The sequence below is a fragment of the Schistocerca piceifrons genome, chromosome 1, assembly GCF_021461385.2.
Source record: "Schistocerca piceifrons isolate TAMUIC-IGC-003096 chromosome 1, iqSchPice1.1, whole genome shotgun sequence".
NCBI lineage: Eukaryota > Metazoa > Arthropoda > Insecta > Orthoptera > Acrididae > Schistocerca > Schistocerca piceifrons.
The window spans coordinates 41,427,386-41,448,900 of record NC_060138.1 but is presented as its reverse complement, the minus strand read 5'-3'; the positions used below and the strand labels follow the sequence as shown (position 1 = coordinate 41,448,900).

At 39.3% G+C, this 21,515-nt stretch overlaps 1 protein-coding gene across 1 annotated transcript in view; it reads right to left on the bottom strand.

Annotated features, from left to right (window-relative positions):
* Positions 1-11,987: 11,987 nt before the first annotated feature.
* Positions 11,988-21,515, bottom strand: part of LOC124775645 (piwi-like protein Siwi) — a 299,921-nt gene continuing 290,393 nt past the window's right edge. The window contains exon 14 of the mRNA XM_047250510.1: positions 11,988-12,104. Within this exon, the coding sequence (XP_047106466.1) occupies positions 11,988-12,104 (117 nt within the window). The remainder of the gene's footprint in view (positions 12,105-21,515) is intronic.

Here is a 21,515-nt window from a genome sequence, read left to right as displayed (position 1 = left end):
AAAAAATATATAATGACAGATGTATTTTTTTTTTTTCAGATTAACTAAAGTGAAGAAAATTGTAATGAATGCAATGGTCAACACAATGGAGATGAAATGGAAAAGCAATTAAGATCTGTGAACAATAGGACTAGAGATCAAAACGGATACAACTGGACACACTACAGTTTTAAAGTTAAGTACATAACTTCAGCTTTCTTCTTTAGCTGTATCTTCAGAGTAAGAGACAAAAAGAGAGATGTTTGGTTTAGTTTGGGGCATGTTTGAGGAGGAAAATTCAGGGATAGGATTTCAAAACCAGAGTACAGAAGATTCAGTAGACTCAGTTACAACAATTTGTGACAGACAAGACAAAGGCCATAAAATTCCCCTGAATGGCGGGAAAAAAAATTAATGAAATTTATGAATCAAGTAAGAAAAAGGTTGGTTTGATGATGATGTAATTGTGTTTCTGGGTAACTTGTGTAATGACCAGAACACTATAAACAGCAATGACATTTCTGGCTTAAATATTAATTGTATGAAGAAAGTAAGTAACTTAACTAGAGCAAGGAAAAAAGTATTCAAAACAGCAAGGACATGGAATGCAGAGAAGTCGAAAAAGATGTTCTAGATGAAGACACTGATACAAAGACAGATGAAGAAACAGGAAATGCTTATGACTATGTGAAAATAGGGAATTGGTAAGGGAAAAGCACTGCTTGCATTCAATGTTACAGACTTGAAGGGAGACATAACCGAAACTAAATTTACACTGGAGGAAAAGGAAAATGCTTGTGAAAACATGAATAGGTTGCTGTTTATGAAAGAAGAAAGTTATGTAACAGGGGACAATACAGAATTAGAAGCTGAAGGAGTTAATGAAAACAACTGAGAAGTGCCTGAAACTATGGGGTAGAGTGAGGAATAGAAGAATGGGCTGAAAGGTAGCTAAGACTATTTGTAATGGCATTTGCAGAAACGACAATCATGATGATAATTTGAAACTGGTGAAAAGTTTCTGTGTTAAATAGAGCTTTGAGAAAGTTGATAAATATTACAAAATGTAAAAGGGAATTCTATTTAGAATACCCAATTTAGATGACTGGAAACTGTGTTGGCCAGAACAGCATACTGAAGAACTTATTATGTATATTTATGCAACATTAAACTCTTGCCCATCAGGAACTAAAGCAATATGCACAACACCATCTCAAAAAAAATTTCCAACATGCTCACTTCCTATTCTCGCCTTGGACTACCACTGTCCACTACCTCTACAACAACCTCCAAATCTCCCCCATGTCCCCTCAAAGCTGACAAACCCTGTCTTGCAGACCTACTACATTTACCCCACTCTCCAAAACTGCCCCCCATCACCCCACGGAAACCAGAACCTAAACAGACCCATAACACAGTCATGAACCTTACCTCCAAAATCCTTAGCCTAACAGAAGTATCAGTCCTTTCCCAAATTCAATCATGCAGGACTTGTTAAAGACATTCTCTGCTTCTCCCAGTCCCTATGTGGAAACACTTTTTTTCCACCAACCCTTCTAATCAGATTCAACCTAAGAGCAATGTTGAACCCTGCCCAAATCAGTTTACTCCTCCATCCAACTGTGATCCACTCCCACTGCCCCCAAACCACTCCCTGTTAACTTTCCAGAATTTCTTAGCCTTGAACCTTGTCTCATCATCATTCCCCAAATCCCTCAACATGCAAACTAGCCTTACATCCCCAGAAAGATCTGCACTCCACCACCTAAAAACTGATCCTGACCTTATAATCCTACCTGCTGACATAGGCTCCACCACTGTTGTTTGAACCACAAGGATTACCTGGCAGGACTCCACCAGCTGTCAGATTCATCCACCTACAAACCCTGCCACAATGACGCCATTCCCCAAATCCAGCAGGATCTCCAGCCTCTCTGCAAATCCTTAGGCCCATCCCAGAATCTCTCACAGCAGTCCACCTCTCTCTTCACCCCTACCATTCCCCACACTCCTACCTTCTAGATGCTTTCAAAAGTCCACAAACACAACCACACAGGATGCCCCATTGTGGCCAGTTACTGTGCCCCCACTGAGAGGATCTCTGCTCTTGTAGGACAACACCTTCAGCCTATTAGTTGCAACCTACCCTCTTACATAAAAGATACAGTTTCCTCCACTGACTCTCCACAGTTCTTGTTCCTTTACCACATTGTGCCTTCTCATCACTATCGATGTCACCTCCCTTTACATTAACATCCCTAATGCCCATGGCCTTAATGCTATTGAACACTGCCTTCCCAACGGATTCTATACCAACCACCTCCTTCCCAGCTGCCAACGCCAACTATATCCTCACCCAAAATTACTTCTCCTTTGAAGGCAATACATACAAACAAGTCCGGAGTACAGGTGCGGGCACCAACATGGCACCATCCTATGCCAACCTATTTGTGCGTCATCTAGTGGAATCCTTCCTAAATGCGCAGAATCCGAAACCCCTCACATGGCTCAAATGCACTGATGACATCTTTGTGATCTGGATCAAGAGTGAGGACACCTTATCCACATTCCTCCAGAACCTCCTCAACACTGTCTCCCCCACTTGCTTCACATGGCCCTATTCAACCCATCAAAGCCACCTTCCTTTGTGTGGACCTCCACCTCAAACAAAGATGGCTATATATGTACTTCTGTCCATATCAAACCTACCAACCATTGGCAATACCTCCACTTCGACAGCTCCCACCCATTTCATACCAAGAAGTTCCTTCCATACAGCCTAGCCACCCAGGGCCATCGAATCTGTAGTGATGAGCGGCCCCTGTTGAAATATACTGAGGGTCTCACTGAGGCTTTTACAAATTGTAATTACCTTGGTACAAAAGCAGATCTCTCGCAAAGCCCCACTGTCCAGCCACAGAGGAGCATTCCCCTCGTGACTTAGTACCACCCAGGACTGGAGCAACTGAATTACATTCTCTGCCAGGGTTTTCAGAGGACGATTTCCCTCATGACTCAGTACCACCCAGGACTAGGGCAACTGAATTACATTCTCTGCCAGGGTTTCAACTACCTGTCACGCCCTAAAACGAGAAATGTCCTACGATCTATCCTTCCAACTCCTTTGACAGTGATATTCTGCTGCCCACTGAACCTACACAATATTCTCATCCATCCCTACACAACCACTGCCCCTAACCCCTTCCCTCATGGCCCATATCCATGTAATAGACATAAATGCAAGGCCTGTCCCATACATCCTCCCAACACTATCTGCTCTAATCCGATTACAAACATCATCTATCCCACCAGTGGCAGGGCTACCTGTGAAAACAGTCATGTGATCTACAAGCTAAGCTGCAACCACTGTGCTGCATTTTAGTTGGGCATGACAACCAACAAGCTGTCTGTCTGCATGAATGACCACTGACAAACTGTGGCCAAGAAACAACTGGACCACCTTGTTGAGGAGCACACTTCCCAACACAATGCCCTTCATTTCAGTGACTGCTTCACAGCCTGTGCCATCTGGATTCTTCCCATCAACAACAGCTTTTCTGAACTGGGCAGGTGGGAACTCTTCCTGCAATATATCCTGCATTCCCGTAACCCTCCTGGCCTCAGCTTTTGTTAGCCATCTAGCCGCTACCCTATTGGCATTCCAGCACTACACAGCTCCCATTCCATAAATGCACCCAGTCTTTTTACTTCTCTCCTTTTCCACTAATCCCCATCACCACAACTCTCTGTCTAACCTCCTGATTGCACCTAGCTGCTCCACTCTCCACCTCGCCCTTCCACACTCCCCCCACTACTACCCTGCTCCCTTTCCCCATTCCAGCCTCCTCCTTACCCCCTCCCGGTTGCCTCTCCCATAATGCACTGCTACTCACAGTCTGGCTCCAGCTGCCAGAGACAGTGATTATTTGTGAGTGTTGCCTTTGGGCATACCAAGAACTACCATGGTAAACATATTTCCAAAATATATCAAATTCTCTCTTGCTAGAAAAGCAAACACTGATTTGAAAATAGATAAGGACTACTTGCGTATGTAGGTACACCTCAAGCAATGATGTTTAGTAATGGATCACATTTGGCCTCAAATTCATGGAAGACAAATGAAAGGTCATTTATCATCCAGGCAGTCATCCTGCCATAAGGTGTTTGAGGGAAATCAGTAGGATACTGCTTACTGCAGTTACAAACACCCATTCTGGACTGAACATGTGGCCAACTTTGAAGACATGATGAACAGTTTGCAACGTAGTTCTACTTGAGGTATTGGCAAACCAAACCCCAATGCTTACCTTCTGATTTATCTCAAACCTTGAAAGTTTTTTGGACTAGGAATTTTACTGAACTGAAACCTCTTCTGGAATTTTGCTGTATGGTATGGGATCCTTACCTCGCAGAATTGATAGAGGACACTGAAGATCCTTACCACACAGAATTGACAGAGGACACTGAAGACATTCAATAATGGACTGCCCATATTGAATTATCATTACACTGACGACAGGAGAAGAAAGTGGGAATGACAGTTATTAAAACAGAGGCATTTATTGTTGTGTTGAGATCTTTTCATGAAATTTCAACCAATGAACTTTCTCCTCCAATTGTCAAAACAAACTGTTGACCTGATCAACTTTCTCCTCCAACTGTCAAAACAAACTGTTGATCCCCACCTCTGTTGGGACAGATGGCCATTGCAATAAAATAAAACAGAGTTCGTACTTAAAGATACAGGTGCTCATTTTTCACCACATGCTATTTGACAGTGGAAAGGTCAAGGCTGAGCCCAGGCTCCGTGCCACTAATGAAGTGATTGCTTTTGCTGACATCTTTTGCAATAACGACTGCGCCAATCAGTGGTATCTCGTACAGAAAGAAAGAGCAGTTGGTGCTACTGAGGACTCGCTCATGAGCATTTCAGACGACTTCATGAGCTCTTATTCATGATGGAAGTCAGACGATCAAAGGTGTTGTCGATTGTTGCAGACAAATGCGAAATACACTCATTGTGTGTTTATGCAAAGTGATCTTTTATTAACAGCTTACTACTGACTTTTTTGCACTGAAATTATATCTACTTTTATTATATAACACTACCACTTGTCATGCAGTTTTACAATCAACTGCTACTTCCAGTCCTTTAATCGACTTTCAACACCACAAAGTACTAAAGCTATAGGGATTCTCAATCTACATGTATGATGTTGATGTTGCGATCCTCATTCCAAAGACTGATTTGACGCAGCTCTCCGTGATGTTCTATCCTGTGCAAGTTTCCTCATCTCCAAATACTACTGCAATCTACATCCTTCTGAATCTGCTTACTATGTTCATCTTTTGGTCTCCCACTACGATTCTGGCTGATGTCTCAGAATGTTTCCAATCAACTGATCCCTTCTTTTAGTCAAGCTGTGCCACAAATTCCTTTTCCTCCCAATTCTGTTCAGTAGCTCCACATTAGTTACACAATCCACCCATGTAATTTTCAGCATTCTTCTGTGGCACCACATTCCAAAAGTTTCTATTCTATTCTTGTCTAAACTGTTTATCATTAAAAAAAAAAATGGCTCTGAGCACTATGGGACTCAACTGCTGAGGTCATTAGTCCCCTAGAACTTAGAACTAGTTAAACCTAACTAACCTAAGGATATCACAAACATCCATGCCCGAGGCAGGATTCGAACCTGCGACCGTAGCGGTCTTGCGGTTCCAGACTGCAGCGCCTTTAACCGCACGGCCACTTCGGCCGGCTGTTTATCATCCAGGTTTCACTTCCATCCATGGGCACAATCAAAAAAGAAAAAAAAAAACTTCAGAAAGGACTTCCAAACACTTAAATTTATATTTGATGTTAACAAATTTCTCTTCTTCAGATATGCTTTTCTTACCATTGCCAGTCTATATTTTATATCCTCTCACTTTGAACATCATGAGTTATTTTGCTGCCCAATTAGCAAAACCTATCTATAACTATAGATGTTGCATTTCCTAATACAATTCCCTCAGAATCATGTGATTTAATTTGACTACATTCCATTATCCTTGTTGACTTTTGTTGATGTTTATCTTATATCGTGTTCCAAGACACCGTTCATTCTGTTCAACTGATTTTCCAAGCCTTTTGCTGTCTCTGAGAGATTTATAATGTCATCGCAAATAATTCTATGGTTTCCTTCACTGCTTGCTCACTGTACCTTGAATAGCATTGGGGATATGCTACAAACCTGCCTCACTCCCTTTTCAACCACAGCTTCACTTTCATGGCCCTCCAACCACAGCTTCACTTTCATGGCCCTCAACTCTTACAAGTGGCGTACAGTTTCTGTACAAGTTAGAAATAGTCTTTTGCTCCCTGTATTTTAATGCTGTTTCCTTATGCTGTTACTTTCAGAATTTCAAAGAGAGTATTCCAGTCAACACTGTCAAAGCTTTCTCTAAGTCTACAAATGTAGGTTTGCCTTTTCTTGACATAGCTTCTAACAGAAGGCGTAGGGTCACTTCTGCTTCACATGTTCCTACATCTCTCTGGAATCCAAAATGATCTTCCCCAAGGTTGGCTCCTACCAGTTTTTCCATTCTTCTGTAAAGAACTCATGTTAGTACTTTGCAACTACAACCAAGCCATTAATTTGGTAATATACAGTAATTTTCACATCTGTCGACACCTGCTTTCTTTGGAATTGCAATTATTATATTCTTCTTGAAGTCTGAGGATATATCGCCTGTCTCATACATCTTGCTCACCAGGTGGTAGAGGTTTGTCAGGGCTGGCTCTCCCAAGGCTATCAGTAATTCTGATGGAATGTTGTCTACTCCCAGGGCCTTCTTTTGACTTAAGTCTGTCAGCGCTCTGTCAAATTCTTCTCATAGTATCATATCTCCCACCTCATCTATGTGCTCTTCAATTTCTATAATATTACCTGCCAGTTCATCTCCTTATATAGACCCTTATGTAATCCTTCCACCTTCCCCTTCCTTGCTTAGTACTGGTTTTCTACCTGAGCTCTTGATTTTCATACAGCTGCTCTCTTTTCTCCAAAGGCCTCTTTACTTTTCCTGTAGGCGCTATCTATCTTGTTCATAGTGAAATATGCTTCTAAACCCTTACATGTCTCATCTAGTCATTCCTGCTTAGAATTTTGCACTTCCTATCAGACTCATTTTTAGAAGTTTCTATTCAGTTTCACCTGCTTCATTTGCTGCATTTTTATATCTTCTACTTTCATCAGTTAAACTTAGTATATCCTATGATATCCAAGGATTTCTACTAGGCTGTCTTTTTACCTATTTGATCCTCTGCTGCCTTTACTTTTTTATTTCTCAAAGCTACCCATTCATCAACTACTGTAATGCTTTCTCCTGTTGCAGTCATGAACTGCCTAATGCTCCCTCTGAAACTCTCAACAACCTCTGGTTCTTTCAACTTATCCAGGTCCTATCTCCTTAATTTCCTACCTTTTTGCAATTTATTCGGTTCTAATCTATAGTACATAACCAAGAAATAGTGGTCAGAGTCCACATCAGCCCCAGGAAATGTCTTGCTACTTAAAATATGGTTCTGAAATCTCTGTGGTACTATTATACTATCAGTCTTAAACCTTCTGGTGTCCAGAGGTCTCTTCCATGTGTACAACCTTCTTTTGTGATCCTCAAACCAAGTGTTAGCAATGATTACAGTATGCTCTGTATAAAATTCTACCAGGTAGCTTCTCCTTTCACTCTTTGTCCCCAATCTATATTCCCCTAATATTTTTCCTTCTCTTCCTCTTCCTACTAGTGAATGCCAGTCTCCCATCACATTAAAATTTTTGTCTCCCTTAACTATATGATTAATGTCTTTTATCTTGTCATACATTTTTCAGTGTCTGCAGCATCATATGCAGTGCTAACTGGCTCATAAACTTGTAATACTGTTCATAGTAGCTTACTTGCATTCTTATTTTCTTATTAATTATTAAATCTATACTTGCATTACCCCTATTTGATTTTGCCAGTATTCAACTGACCACAAGTCTTGTTTCTCCTGCCATCGAACTTCACACTAATTCCTACGATATCTAGATTCTGTCTATCCATTTCCCTAAATGTTCTACTCTATTTGTCCGATTAAGGGTCTACCATCCCATGCTCTGACCCACAGAATACCAGTTTTGTTTCTCCCGCTGACGCATCCTCCTGAGTAGTCCTCACCTGGAAATCCGAGGGGGACAATCTTACCAATGGAATATTTTACCCAAGAGGATGCCATCATCATTTAACCACACAGTAGAACTGCATGCCTTCACGAAAAATAATGGCTATAGTTTCCCCTTGCTGTCAGCCATATGCAGTACTGACACAGGAAGGCTGTGTTGGCTGATGTTATAAAGCCAGATCAGTCAATCACCCAGTCTGTTGCACCTACAACTACTGGAAAGGTTGCTGCCCCTCTTCAGGAAATACAGGTTAGGATTGTTAATGAAGAATGTTTTTAATTTTCTTTTGAACTGGTAGGAAATCCCAATTTGTTGTTTTATGTTAGATGAGAGCATGCTTAATATCTTACCACCACAGTACATAACTTTATTCTGAACCATGAACAAAGTCTACATGAAAATTACTTTTGTGTCTTGTATTATGACTGTGTATATCACATCTGATATGAAACTAGTTTCCATTATAAGCAGCAAAAATCATTAAGGAATAAGTGTACTCAAACATGAGTAGTAAATAACTGCAAGACCTATAAAAAGACTTTTGCAAGATGTCAGTTTATCTACTTTACACAATGTTCTTATTGCTTGCTTATACTCAAAACATTCAAGGGTGGTCTGAAAAGTTCTCGGCCTAATAGTGAAAATGACAAGTAATGCTCTCAGAGAAGATTTTATTTTTCAATGTTATCTCCAATGCCACTATCTCCTCTATTTAGTGTTGTTCCAGAAGTGCTGCAAAGTACACATCTACAGCCACAATGACTTCTTCACTGGAAGAAAAGCTCTATCCAACAAGGAATTTCTTCAGCTTTGGGAACAGACTGAAATCCATGGGAGATAAACCTGTGGAATAGGGTGGATGTTCCAGCACTTCACTGTGCAAATCTTTCAATGTCCCCACTGCTAAGACACTTTAGGGCCAAGGGCGTTGTCGTGATGGAAGATTTTATCTTCTTCTTTAAGCAGGGCCTGTTTTCAAGAATGCTTGCATCCAGTTTTCACATCCCAAAACACTGACACCATGATCTATCCCATCAGAGCACGTTCAGTTTATTTCTTTATGTAGATAACCACCCTTTTCGACTGAACAGATTCGGCAAATTCATATTCTGAAGATTGTTTACGAGGTGGTAAACTCACTCATCTTCCTTTCATGACTTCTTTGCCTAGACAGCCGGCCACTATGGCTTCAGTCTTTCCCATGGTGCTCAGAGCCATTTGAATCACTATATGGAAAGGTTCAGTTTGGGAAAATCCTCTTTGTAGCAATAAGGAGGAAGATACTGTCACAGAAACAGGAAATATAATTCAAACTGCCATAAACTTATATCTAGACTTGTATGTAGCGGCATACTGTTAATGTACAGAAGGTCAATATGTGGAAAGCATACAAAGAGGATAATTTGTAATACTGGAGAACAGGATCGGTATTCATAGATCCTGATGATCTTTTTAGTCACAAATGTCTGGGAACTGCCCTTAAGTAGGTTTGGCTCTAAGATGTTTATCAGATTTGCCAGATCTTAAAAAGTAGGGAAAGCTGATACTGCATAACTGAAATGAAGAATCACTCAAGGTCATAAAAACCAAAGACTAAAATTCCTTCCAGAGCAAAAGTGCAGTGACATGGTCTAATTGCTGACTGTTTGAATAATAGAAAATTTTTCTGTCAGAATGCAAAAACGTTAAAGTTATGTGTCTGTATGAGCACTGGTTGACGTAAGATACTTAAAAAAAAAAAAAAAAAAAAAAAAAAAAAAAAAAAAAAAAAAAAAAAAAAAATCGGAAATTTCAAAGTACCTTCCAGCAATGTAGGAATTTAGCACTCTTGCGTACTTGTTCATTCTAATACCAATTAGAAATTAAGAAATGATTTTAACTATTTAAATGAAGATTATAACTTTGAAAGCTGATGTGTAGAGTTGTAATCTGATTTAAAGTAGTTGGCATTTGACAGATAGCCTGATGGACTACACACACAATCCATACACCAGTGGGAGTCTAGCATTGTTGGTCACCACTCTGTTGCTCTGTGTAGTGTCTAATTTTGAATGCATTATGAGGTTTGATGACACTAAATGAAAGAGGAGCACACAGGAGATGCTATACAGATTTATTCCATATGTCAAATTCAACGTTTTTACAGACAACAGATCTGTAACTTCATACTTGTAAGAATTGAATGTTGAAAAAATGTAATGCAATTTTCCAAAGCTTAACACATCAAGTACAATGTGATATACAGCTTTGGACACACCCACTACCGAGCAAGATATTTTGGTAATCAAGGGGGAGGAATCTACTTCACTGAGTTCAATAATTTTCGAGATATGACTTAATATGATTGAATCTGCTTCCCAGATGAGAAATGTTTACCCATGAACTCTCTTGTGTCAATCTGTTCAGCTCACAATGATCACTTGCACCCTACATCCTCAAATATTTGATGGATACAGACTCCATTCAGTCTTCCCCTATAGTATTTACCTTTTATAACTCCCAATAGTACCATGGAGGTTATCCCCTGATGATTTACCACATGTCCTATCATCCTCACCCTTCTTATAGTTGGTGATCTCCAAGTTCCTTTCTTTGCTAATTCTGTGGAGAACCCTTTCATTCCTTATCTTAAGAGTCCACCTAATTTTCAACATCCTTGTATAGCAATACATCTCAAGGCACCACCATACAATGCTGAGTTCCACATGCATGTTCTCAGAGACTTCTTTCTCAAATTCATAGAGCCACTTTCAAATTATTTCTTGGCTGTTGCACTCTCACAGAGCATGTGGGTAAAATGAATCCCTAAACCATTCCCGGTGAGTTGTTATTTCTCTAATTTTATTACCATCTCCTTATACAGGTGGGAGTCAACAAAATATTCTGGCATTAGGAGAAGAGAGTTGGTGGCTGAAATTTCATGAAAATATCTAGACATTTGAAAAGCACATTTGTTTTAATGAGTACCGCCTCAAGTCACTTAACATATTCATAACACTCACTCCCCCAGTCCAAGACTCAGCTATGGTAGAGCCCTGTTCTAAAGTGATTCCCTAGTGAGTATGGTCACTGTTGACCAAAATGCATAATCTGGTAACAATATTTCGTGATCATGCATTGGAAATATATAAGCAAAGGTTTCTATACTTTTTAGATCACCATTTGTATACACATATCTATGATGCCTGTCTACAATGTTTACAGAGATGGTGCATAAGAGATTACTGATGCCATTCTTTCAACAGGAGAAAAATACTAATGTGAGGTATGCATTTACCATGATTTGGTAGAAGAAATATATTTACCAGCAGCAAGTTCCATACTCTCCTGCATTTCCACAGTCATCTTCACAACAGAAGCACACAACTACATAACACAATTATGTAGTACACAGTTAGTGACACAGAAAACTTAAATTTGATACACAATCCATACATCAGAGAAAGACCAATTACAATTCGACTGCACAACAATTTTGCCATACACACAATGTTGAGTGTTCTACACTGTCACTGAACTCATTAACTGTTTTAGCAATGTATAAATAATTTTTACTTTGGATTATGCACAAAGTAGCTTAGTGCTTTTATGTGCTTAAATATAATGTAGTTTTGGGGAAAAAGTATAAACGTACAAATATAAGATAACAAATAACACAATCTAACATCTCACTTTACTTATGGACAGTACAATATATGGAACGATCTCCCACAAATGGATCAGCTGTGTTAAAACATATGAAACTATAAAATACTTACAGTCATACTCACTATCAAGATTCCCATCAAAATACCAAATTCTCTACAGGAAATACAGAAAATCCTCTAATGCATTGCTTGGTCGAGTGTGGAGAGATTGTCCTACCAAGAATGCCAACTTGTGAGCATATTGAACTGGTGCCGGTACTCTCACTGTGCCCTGTGAAGTTTAGAGCATTTGTGTTTTTAGAAATTAAAATAAGCCTTCTTCAGAAATTCTGTAAGCAAAACCAGATTACACACTCAAAAATACCTATAAATGAATAAATTAGTTTTTTTATTCTCATAAAGCAATGTTTTGTAGAAGAGAGGTGTGTGTGTGTGTGTGTGTGTGTGTGTGTGTGTGTGTGTGTGTTACTATCATGAGAGAGAGAGAGAGAGGGGGGGGGGGGGGGGGGAGCTGTTAACCATATATGGTGCAGAATTTTAAGTGATTGTACAAGTACTAATAGCCCCTAAGAGCTACAACACATGCAATTACTGATAACAGCTTACATTTTCCCTCTGAATTTAAGTAAACTATGAAGTGAAAGTCTGTTGAATTATCCATTCTTTGTGTCAGACGAAGACTGCTTCCAAATAACTGATCTATATCTAACTGATTGCTTCAAGCAGAAGGTTTTTGTTCAAGTAGTCTACATTTTTGCACAGTAAAAGTTTGTTCAGAAGTAAGTTACAGCTATAAAACTGAGTGAAATGTTGTCTCTCTTTTCATAGCAATCTTTCGATCTACATTTACTTTATCTGCTTTCATCTAGTGATTCAAGTTTTCATATTGGGTTTATTTTTTAGAAATAATCCACAACATTACTAACATTTATTGAAGTCAGAATCATGTTTTATTTCCAGTGCCATAACAAGTTTTATGGGGAATAGCTTGAATGACCTACTCTCACACAGCTTCATAGAAGAGCATTAATCAGCTTACTTTTTGACACTTGGTTTGAAAAGCATTCTGGAGCAATTGAGGTACCATAGTCAAAGCATAAGGTAAAAATATCTTGACACCTTTTTGTTCCACCTAAAGAACAATTTTCTATTGAAATTACTTAATACAATGATAAAATGCATCAACAACTTATTTTGCTACAGCAGAATATAACTCCATATATGTATTCGACACATTAAATACATTTCCTTGATATGCATATCAGCCACATCATGTTTTGTTTTTATTTTGACATTTTTTAGCAATTTTTGCAGCCCTTCTGTCTACATGTATATCCAGTTTAGTCAGTGAGTTAAAACATGATTTGTATGTGAACAGAACTGGTAATCTATATGTCTTCATTTTTTATTTTGCTACAATGAATCTTCCTTACAATTAACAAACAATGTCATTTGAAATTTTGAAAGTGACAATTTGATCTAAAAGTAATTCTGATGCAGTGCTTGGTTCATCTCATTAGAATGACACAGAAAGCAAAATAGTAACAGTTAATTTCCAGCAAGAGTTAATTTTGGCAGTTGCTAGCACAGTGATGGGAGCAACAGATTATGGTTTGGTTTGATAGCTACAGGTGATACTGTGTTCATTTGAATCTGGTAAACAGTATGTTGCCACCACTGAGGATGGCCATACTCCAGTGGAGCAAATACACATCTTAATTTGGGCTGGGAAAAAAAAAAAAAAAAAAAAAAAAAAATCCATTACTCAAAATTTTTGTTTGTATTTAAATCCTTAGTATCGTCTCAAACATCAAATAAAGCCATGGTTCTGCAGCACTGGACAAAGCTATGACCACACAATAAGTATGTAATTGTGGATCTGAGAAGCTACTAAATGGGGCTAGATTATACGCTAAACAGGTAGACCTTAACTAGGGACTCTTGATCTGGGATTCATCTAAAGCAATTTTGAGCGGTTTCTTTTTCTTTTTTTATCCCCCTGTCCCTGAAGTGTTCTAGGTTTGGAATACTCGCACAAAAAAACATAAGTTCCACCTCTATTTATTAATATTTTTATAAACATAACACAAATGGCCTCCTCTGATCAAAACTGAAGCTCAAATAGACAAAGTGCAAAAATGTCAGTAACCTGGACAAAAATCTTAGAATAAACCTACAGTTTACTGAATGCTTAACAACACAATCATTCTCTTTCTGGAACACCTGAATATTCTTTATGATATGATACAGCCCTCCCACTTGACTAAATACTCGGAAATCTCTGACAAACCAGGTATAATTTCAAGTCCCTTCAATCTCATCATCAGAAGAGTCTGACAGTAACATGTGATACCAGCAGCTCCTGTGAGCACATTGCCAAACTTAGCGCTGTCCACTGGCAATGACGGTGGTGTGCAGCTGGAAGAAGTGATGGGTCTGTAGATGAAGACATCAGTTAACTGGCTGTAGCAGAACTGCCTGGACTGGGGCTGATGAAGTCCTAAATACTCACATGGCACAAGTATATTTGCATTCAATTGCCCACACAAGACACAGTGGATGCAGTAGAAGGTTGACAGCAGGAGAGACCACTGTCGCAGTTGTGTGCCCCATCTGTTCCCATGTCTGGTGTAGGTGAAGGCACTCTGTGGACTGAACTGAAAATGTCTTGTCTTGATGGGCCGTGCAACTGAGTCACAGTGGCTGTGCTTGCTGCAGCCTGCCTGACAGAGGTGTGTTGCTAGGTGGCTTCAGCAGCGGATATTTTCTGCCACATGTCACCCCCACACAAAGAACAACTCCCACAATACAAAATAGCGCGCATAAATAAGAATGAAACCTGCCCGAATAAAATGTTTGCACACTGATATCTGAAAGATGACACCAAAATTTTTCATCCAGGACATGACAGGATAAGAAATATTTGTTTGTTTGTTTGAAAGTGAATTATTCTGTCATTGGAAAATGGCTAACATGGAATTAAAAGTCAATCTGAGGCTAGTGGAGAACAGGCACTTTGTGGTGTAAGTTTAAGTGGCCAATGTATTATTGTTCATGCAACACCAGCAAACCTTCCTGGTGCCTTAATTCAGATTACAGTTTCCCTCAATTAATTACAAACTGGTAATGAAGGTCTGCCAGACACATCAAGCTGGAGGAACAGATGTATGACCAAGAAAACAGAAAAGAAGAAATTGCTTTTTGAAATGCAAATTTGAAGGTAGAGATTTGTGAGAAAGTTGATAGTTAAGCAATAAAAGTGTAAAGGTTAGAGAACAACATGGCTGAGGTAAAAACGTGTCTGAAAGCTAATATTGATGCTGTGAGAAAGGAATTCTCTTCTGAACAGGTCAATAGTGAACATAAATTAAAAAGAACTCAAGCTCTCATTGAGTCAAAGACCACAAACCAAAACTCTCATCACTAGATGCATTTAGTCACATAATGCTAACCAGTGCCAGTACACATCCCAACTGGGTGATGTACTTAAGTTGAGACCACGAGTGACTCTGTGGGACAAAAATTAATACATTAAATAGAATAGAATCTGAAACCAACTGACAACTGGCAAACGCTGATATCAAAGAACCTTCAGGAAATAGATTTTATGAGACTTCTTCACAGTAGCGTTACTGAGGCAGTGCACCAGTGAAATGTTTTTTTGGCACATGGTAATACCACTCAGTATATTTTATTTACTAGTCGAGAGGCAACTGTGTACCTGACATGATAGGACCCAGAAAATTAAATTTGTCAATAGACTTTTAGAGGGATATGCTGTAACATTGGGAAGCCAAAGTAGACTACAATATTTAAGTTATGAGAAGCTTGAACATTTTTTTCTTAATGCTTCCTGGTCTGAGACTAAACAAGTTACAATCCATAATGAATTTCTGAATGGACCACATTATCAGGAAAGAAAAGTTTGGTTAAAAAAAAAGTCAAGAGAAGTTTTTGTTTGTTTTTCAATCATTTTAAACATCCTATGAAGATGTAACTTGCAGTCCTGGACCAAATCATCAAAAGATGAACACAGGGCTACTGTGAATTAATTGATATATTCCAGTGTATTGCATGTAGAAATCTAACTGTCATGAATAGAACTGTAAACTCGCCGAGTTTGCATTTTCCACTCTAGAAATTCCCAACATAAGTCCTTTGGTCAAACAACACATGTCCAAAATTTTGTCATACCACATGTAACAACATCCTGTAAATGGTTCATCACAGCAGCACCGATGATCTTGGCAGCGGGGCTATGTAAACATGGTTCTTACTGTACTGCAAAAGAAAAAAGTCACATGACGTTAGGTCAGGTAACCTGGAGCCAAGGGAACACAGCCGCATCATCTTCACCACCACAGCCAACACAGTGATGTGGACATTTGTTGTTTATGGAGCCACAAACATCAATGCTCCAATGAGGAGGTGCCTCATCTTGTTGGAAGATGAAATTTGTGGAAGCAGCAGTCATTTTGAGACAACCACAACTGCAACATACCAGGAGGTAACTGTCACAGTCTTCTCACAAAAGAAAAACAGCCCATACAGCTTTGTCTGTGATACCACACAGAATATACCAACCCTTGGTGAATTCCATTCATGCATCACAATTTCATGAGGATTTTCAGTGCCCCATACTCTCACATTGTGCTGATAACCTTTCCAGAAAAATGTAAGGTTGATTCCTCCTCAAATAATATCAGCTTGGAAGCAAAATGTTTATCCTCAAGTGCTTCCCGCATTGCGATGAAAAACTGAAGGCACCAGCCATATCTTTCAGTTTAATTATTGCATGAGGTGCAGATGGTACAGTTTGAAATGTAAACACCATTACAAAACTTCTACAGTGTGATTCAGTATTCCAAGTGCATGGCTTCCACAAACTGTCGATTATTTTTTTGGTCTGTGTATGAAACTTTCCCTCACCCTGTCCATGGTGGCATCTAGACACTTGGTTAACAAATATTTTTTCTGTTTACAGATATAGCCAGTATCCCTAAATTGTCAATACCAATAAACAAGGTTCTGTTCACATGGCAATTCTTTCCATATTTCCTCCTGAATGCACTATTGCAACAGATAAACATCTCATATATTACAACACACAAAACCCTTATCTTGCTTTATCACCATTTTGTCAAGGCACTGCACTCATAATGGCAACTGGTGGACACAATTCAAACTTGGTGTTTGTGGTACTGTTCATGCATCATTCATATTTCTACATGTAATACTTTCGAAAATATAGTACTTAGAAATGAATGAATCATTTATAGTAGCCCTGTACAACCATGGCAGTTGAGAATATACTGACGAGTGCCAAAAAATAGATATAGGTAGATTTTATCAAGACCTGTAAAAATTGCATCACGATCGATGCATGTAACTGCAATAGACTGTATATCCCAGACTAGGTACATGACAGTATACCGATGATTTGAAATATTTAACTGTACACAATATCTGATCCTGAGACTGTAGTAGTATTGTGTTAGTTTCCAAAGTGCTGCAAATCGAAGAGGGTTTGTAAGCCTACAAATGAACAACACAGGTTACTGGTTGACAGTGACAAACACATTGCTAAGCATACACATAACCTTACAATTCCAATGGGTGGTAGCATGCCAAGCAAACATGCAGGCCAGGGAAGCTGTGTTGCACCATGTCTTCAAAGAAGTACTGTACATTATTTGGCAGATGCAGGCAGGTTTTATCCTACTGAAATATGATGAAATGGTTTTTCAGATAGTTTTCCATACTTACTGGTCAAGACAAATGAAGGAATAATGACTGTCTTTATGCCTTTGTACAGGCCCTATTTTCCCTTACCTAATCTTTGTGATCCTTATGCAGAATGTATGTCGACAGTAGTGGAATTGTCAGCCACAAATGCCAGTGCTCTAAATTTTCTCAAATGTTTTTTTTTGTGAAATAAATGTTCTGTTCCCTGCAGGGATTTCCATTTTAGTTCATGAAGCACCTCCATAATACTCATGTTGACTGAACCTACTGGGAACAAACTGAGCAGCACACCTCTGAATTACTTTAATGTCTTTCTTTAATACAAACTGGCATGGAGCCCAAACACTGAAGCAGTGCTTAAGAGTGTGCCATGTCAGTATTCTGTATGCTGTCTCCTTTATGGATGACCTACATTTTTGTAGAAATCTCCCAATAAAATGAAATCGACCATTCACCTTCCCTGCTACAGACCTTACATGCTCCTTCCATTTTATATAGCTTTGCAACATTGCATCTACATATTTAATCAATGTGACTGTCAAGCAACACATTGCTAATGCAACATTTGAACGTTAAAGGATTCTTTTTTTTTACTCAGCTGCATCAACTTAATGTTTTTCTACATTTAGAGCAGCTGCTTTTCATCACACCAAATAAATATTCTGTCTTAAGTCATCCCATATGATTCTAGAATCACTCATCGTCAACACTTTCTCGTACAGTACAGCGTCATCAACAAACAGTCAAAGATTGTTATTCACACTATCCATCAAGTATCAAAAATGAAACACTGACACATTCTCTAACAGGCTTCACAACCTGTGGCTGTCAGTAAAATTCTGACATGTGGGCAGGAAAAGTGCTGATGTGACATGACATACACCACCAACCTGGTGCAGTTGAGCACCAGGTTACCTCATGCTGTGCTGTCTTGGACAATCTACATGTTGAGAAGTGACAGCTCATCATAGTAGAATGCAGTCAAGTAAGTATAAATACTGCCCGTCCAAGTCTAACATTATCTGTTGTTGGCTGCTGCCTAGGCTGAGAACTATGATCATCCAGTCTCATCTAGAATGGGTCACTGCCTCTGCTAACCATTGTTCTGTAGGCCACACCACCAGAACTTGAATTGGCACCTTCTAGCTACAGCCTTCTGTGGGCTGCCATCAACTGACTCCTCGACATCACTAGGGAGTCTCACACCTGACTTACTATGAGCTGATGGCTGGTCACTGCAATTCATGCCTAATGGTGTGACTGATCTACACATAAGCATGCTGTTGTTACAAATCTGACATCAACAGGCATGTGCCAGCACATGCAGCTCCACTGCATCAGCATTCTGCTGCACTTGGATCCAACACTTGACGCATCTCAGGCATACACCCGGGTGCCCTGCTGTGGAACACTGCTGCCTGGAGTCAAAGCTTCCTATCAAGATACCATGTTTGTATTCTCCTGAATAAACTATGTTGTTATTGCAACTGAGTTTATGATTCCACAACAGCTACAAAACTCGTTCCTCATGCCTTACTGTCTGGCCTATCATTCTGAGACATCATCTGGGCATTCGTCTCAGACAATACTGGGGCTATAATAACTAGTGTCAGAAGTGAGCAGTGACATTGAAGAAAGCCATAGATAAGCATATAGTGTCATTGGAGCAATGTGGTGAGGTGAAACAAAATGTATTTTCTCTGGTTGTTCTCTCTTCAAACATTGTACAATGTTGTACCAATCAAACTGGCAGGCTGGTTTTACAAAGAAGTTTGTAAAATTTGGTGCAGGAAGAGAATTGAGGGAGTTCAAGAGAAGTACAAACTGGCAGGCTGGTTTTAAAAGGAAGTTTGTAAAATTTGGTGCAGGAAGAGAATTGAGGGAGTTCAAGAGAAGTACAAGGGAGACACATGCCTATACTTGTACAGGTGGATGTACGATTTTTAATTTTCTGGGGCATAATGCCCCATGTGCTCATCTACACTTGTTACATGCTTTAGGTGTACAAGGTTTGGGCTTTAGGGCAGGAGTGCAAAGAGAGCATAGAGCTGGCAGTTGAGTGTATAAATGGGGTAGTGTTAAGGAACTGTTACAGTAGTGCTAAGTTCCATTGTCCCCCTGTGTCTGTCCTACCATGTTTTGTCCTGGTGCATTGACAAAGGCTTTACAACTGAGTGAATCAAAGGCACAGATGGTTAGCACTCAGGAAGTGACTCAAACGTTACTAGAATGAGTAGCTCAAATGAAGGCAATTAATATAGACTTCAACAGGCAGTTATATGCTTTGAAGAAGAGCAGACCCTCGTTCAGTTTATCACTACCCATCCTGGATGCTAGTGCTGCTAGCCTAGTTGGTCTTTTTTGAGCAAGGCACGAGAAGATGTGTTAGCATTTGTGAATAACCTGTTGAAAGTACAAGCTGAGTCGTCTGTTGGGAGGAAAAGTTGTTGCAAATGACCAAATTACATAGGGGTTGCAAAGGCATAAGCAATGTACCAAGAGGACCCGAGAAATGACTGACAACTTGAACTACTGAGAAAAGGCTTAGTACACTGGTATAGAAGACAGCGGAGTTGTAGACAGTGGAGAGTTTTGTACTTTGTACACTTTTCAGAATTTTGCCTCTACCATTACAATACAAGTTTAATACTTTTCTTATTTCATTTTTAAATGACACTCACTTCTTATGGGATGCAGTCTTTTTCTGAAATTTCAAAAATTATTCCAGAACATTAAACTTTTGCCAAGTGTGAAAACGTGTTCCAAGGTACAACATTGTCACCTAGCTATGAACAAATATTCTGTTGAAATCTAAAAGCATTGCAATCAAGAAAATAATTTCAGTACCGTATTTAATAGTCTATGTGTGGTTGTTGTTGTTGTCTTCAGTCCAGAGACTGGTTTGATGCAGCTCTCCATGCTACTCTATCCTGTGCAAAGTTCTTCATCTCCAAGTACCTACTGTAACCTACATCCTTCTGAATCTGCTTAGTGTATTCACCTTTTGGTCTCTCTCTACAATTTTTACCCTCCACACTGCCCTCCAACACAAAATTGGTGATCCCTAGATGCTTCATAAAATGTCCTACCCACCGATCCCTTCTTCTAGTCAAGTTGTGCCACAAATTCACCTTCTCATCAATTCTATTCAGTACCTCCTCATTAGTTACATGATCTACCCATCTAATCTTCAGCATTCTTTTGTAGCACCACATATCAAAATCTTCTGTTCTCATCATCCATGTTTCACTTCCATACATGGCTACACTCCACACAAATACTTTCAGAAATGACTTCCTCACACTTAAATCAATGTTTGATGTTAACAGATTTCTCTTCTTCAGAGATGCTTTCCTTGCTACTGCCAGTCTACATTTTACATTCTCTCTATGTTGACCATCATCACTTATTTTGCACCCCAAATAGCACAATTCTACTCATTTTCTAATCTCATTCTCTCAGAATCACCCAGTTTAATTTGATTACATTCCATTATCCTCATTTTGCGTTTGTTGATGTTCATCTTATATCCTCCTTTCAAGACACTCTCCATTCTGTTCAACTGCTTTTCCAGGTCCTTTGCTGTCTCTGACAGAATTACAATGTCATTGGCAAGCCTCAAAGTTTCTATTTCTTCTCCATAGATATTAATTCCTACTCCAAATTTTTCTTTTGTTTCCTTTACTGCTTGCTCAATATACAGAGTGAATACCATCAAGGATAGGCTACAACCCTGTCTCACTCCCTACCTAACCACTGCTACCCTTTCATGCCCCTCAGTTCTGACAACTGCCATCTGGTTTATGTACAAATTGTAAATAGCTTTTCATTCCCTGTATTTGACCCCTGCCACCATCAGAAAAAGAGTATTCCAGTCAACATTGTCAAAAGCTTTCTAAGTCTAAAAATGCTAGAAACATAGTTTTGCCTTTCCTTA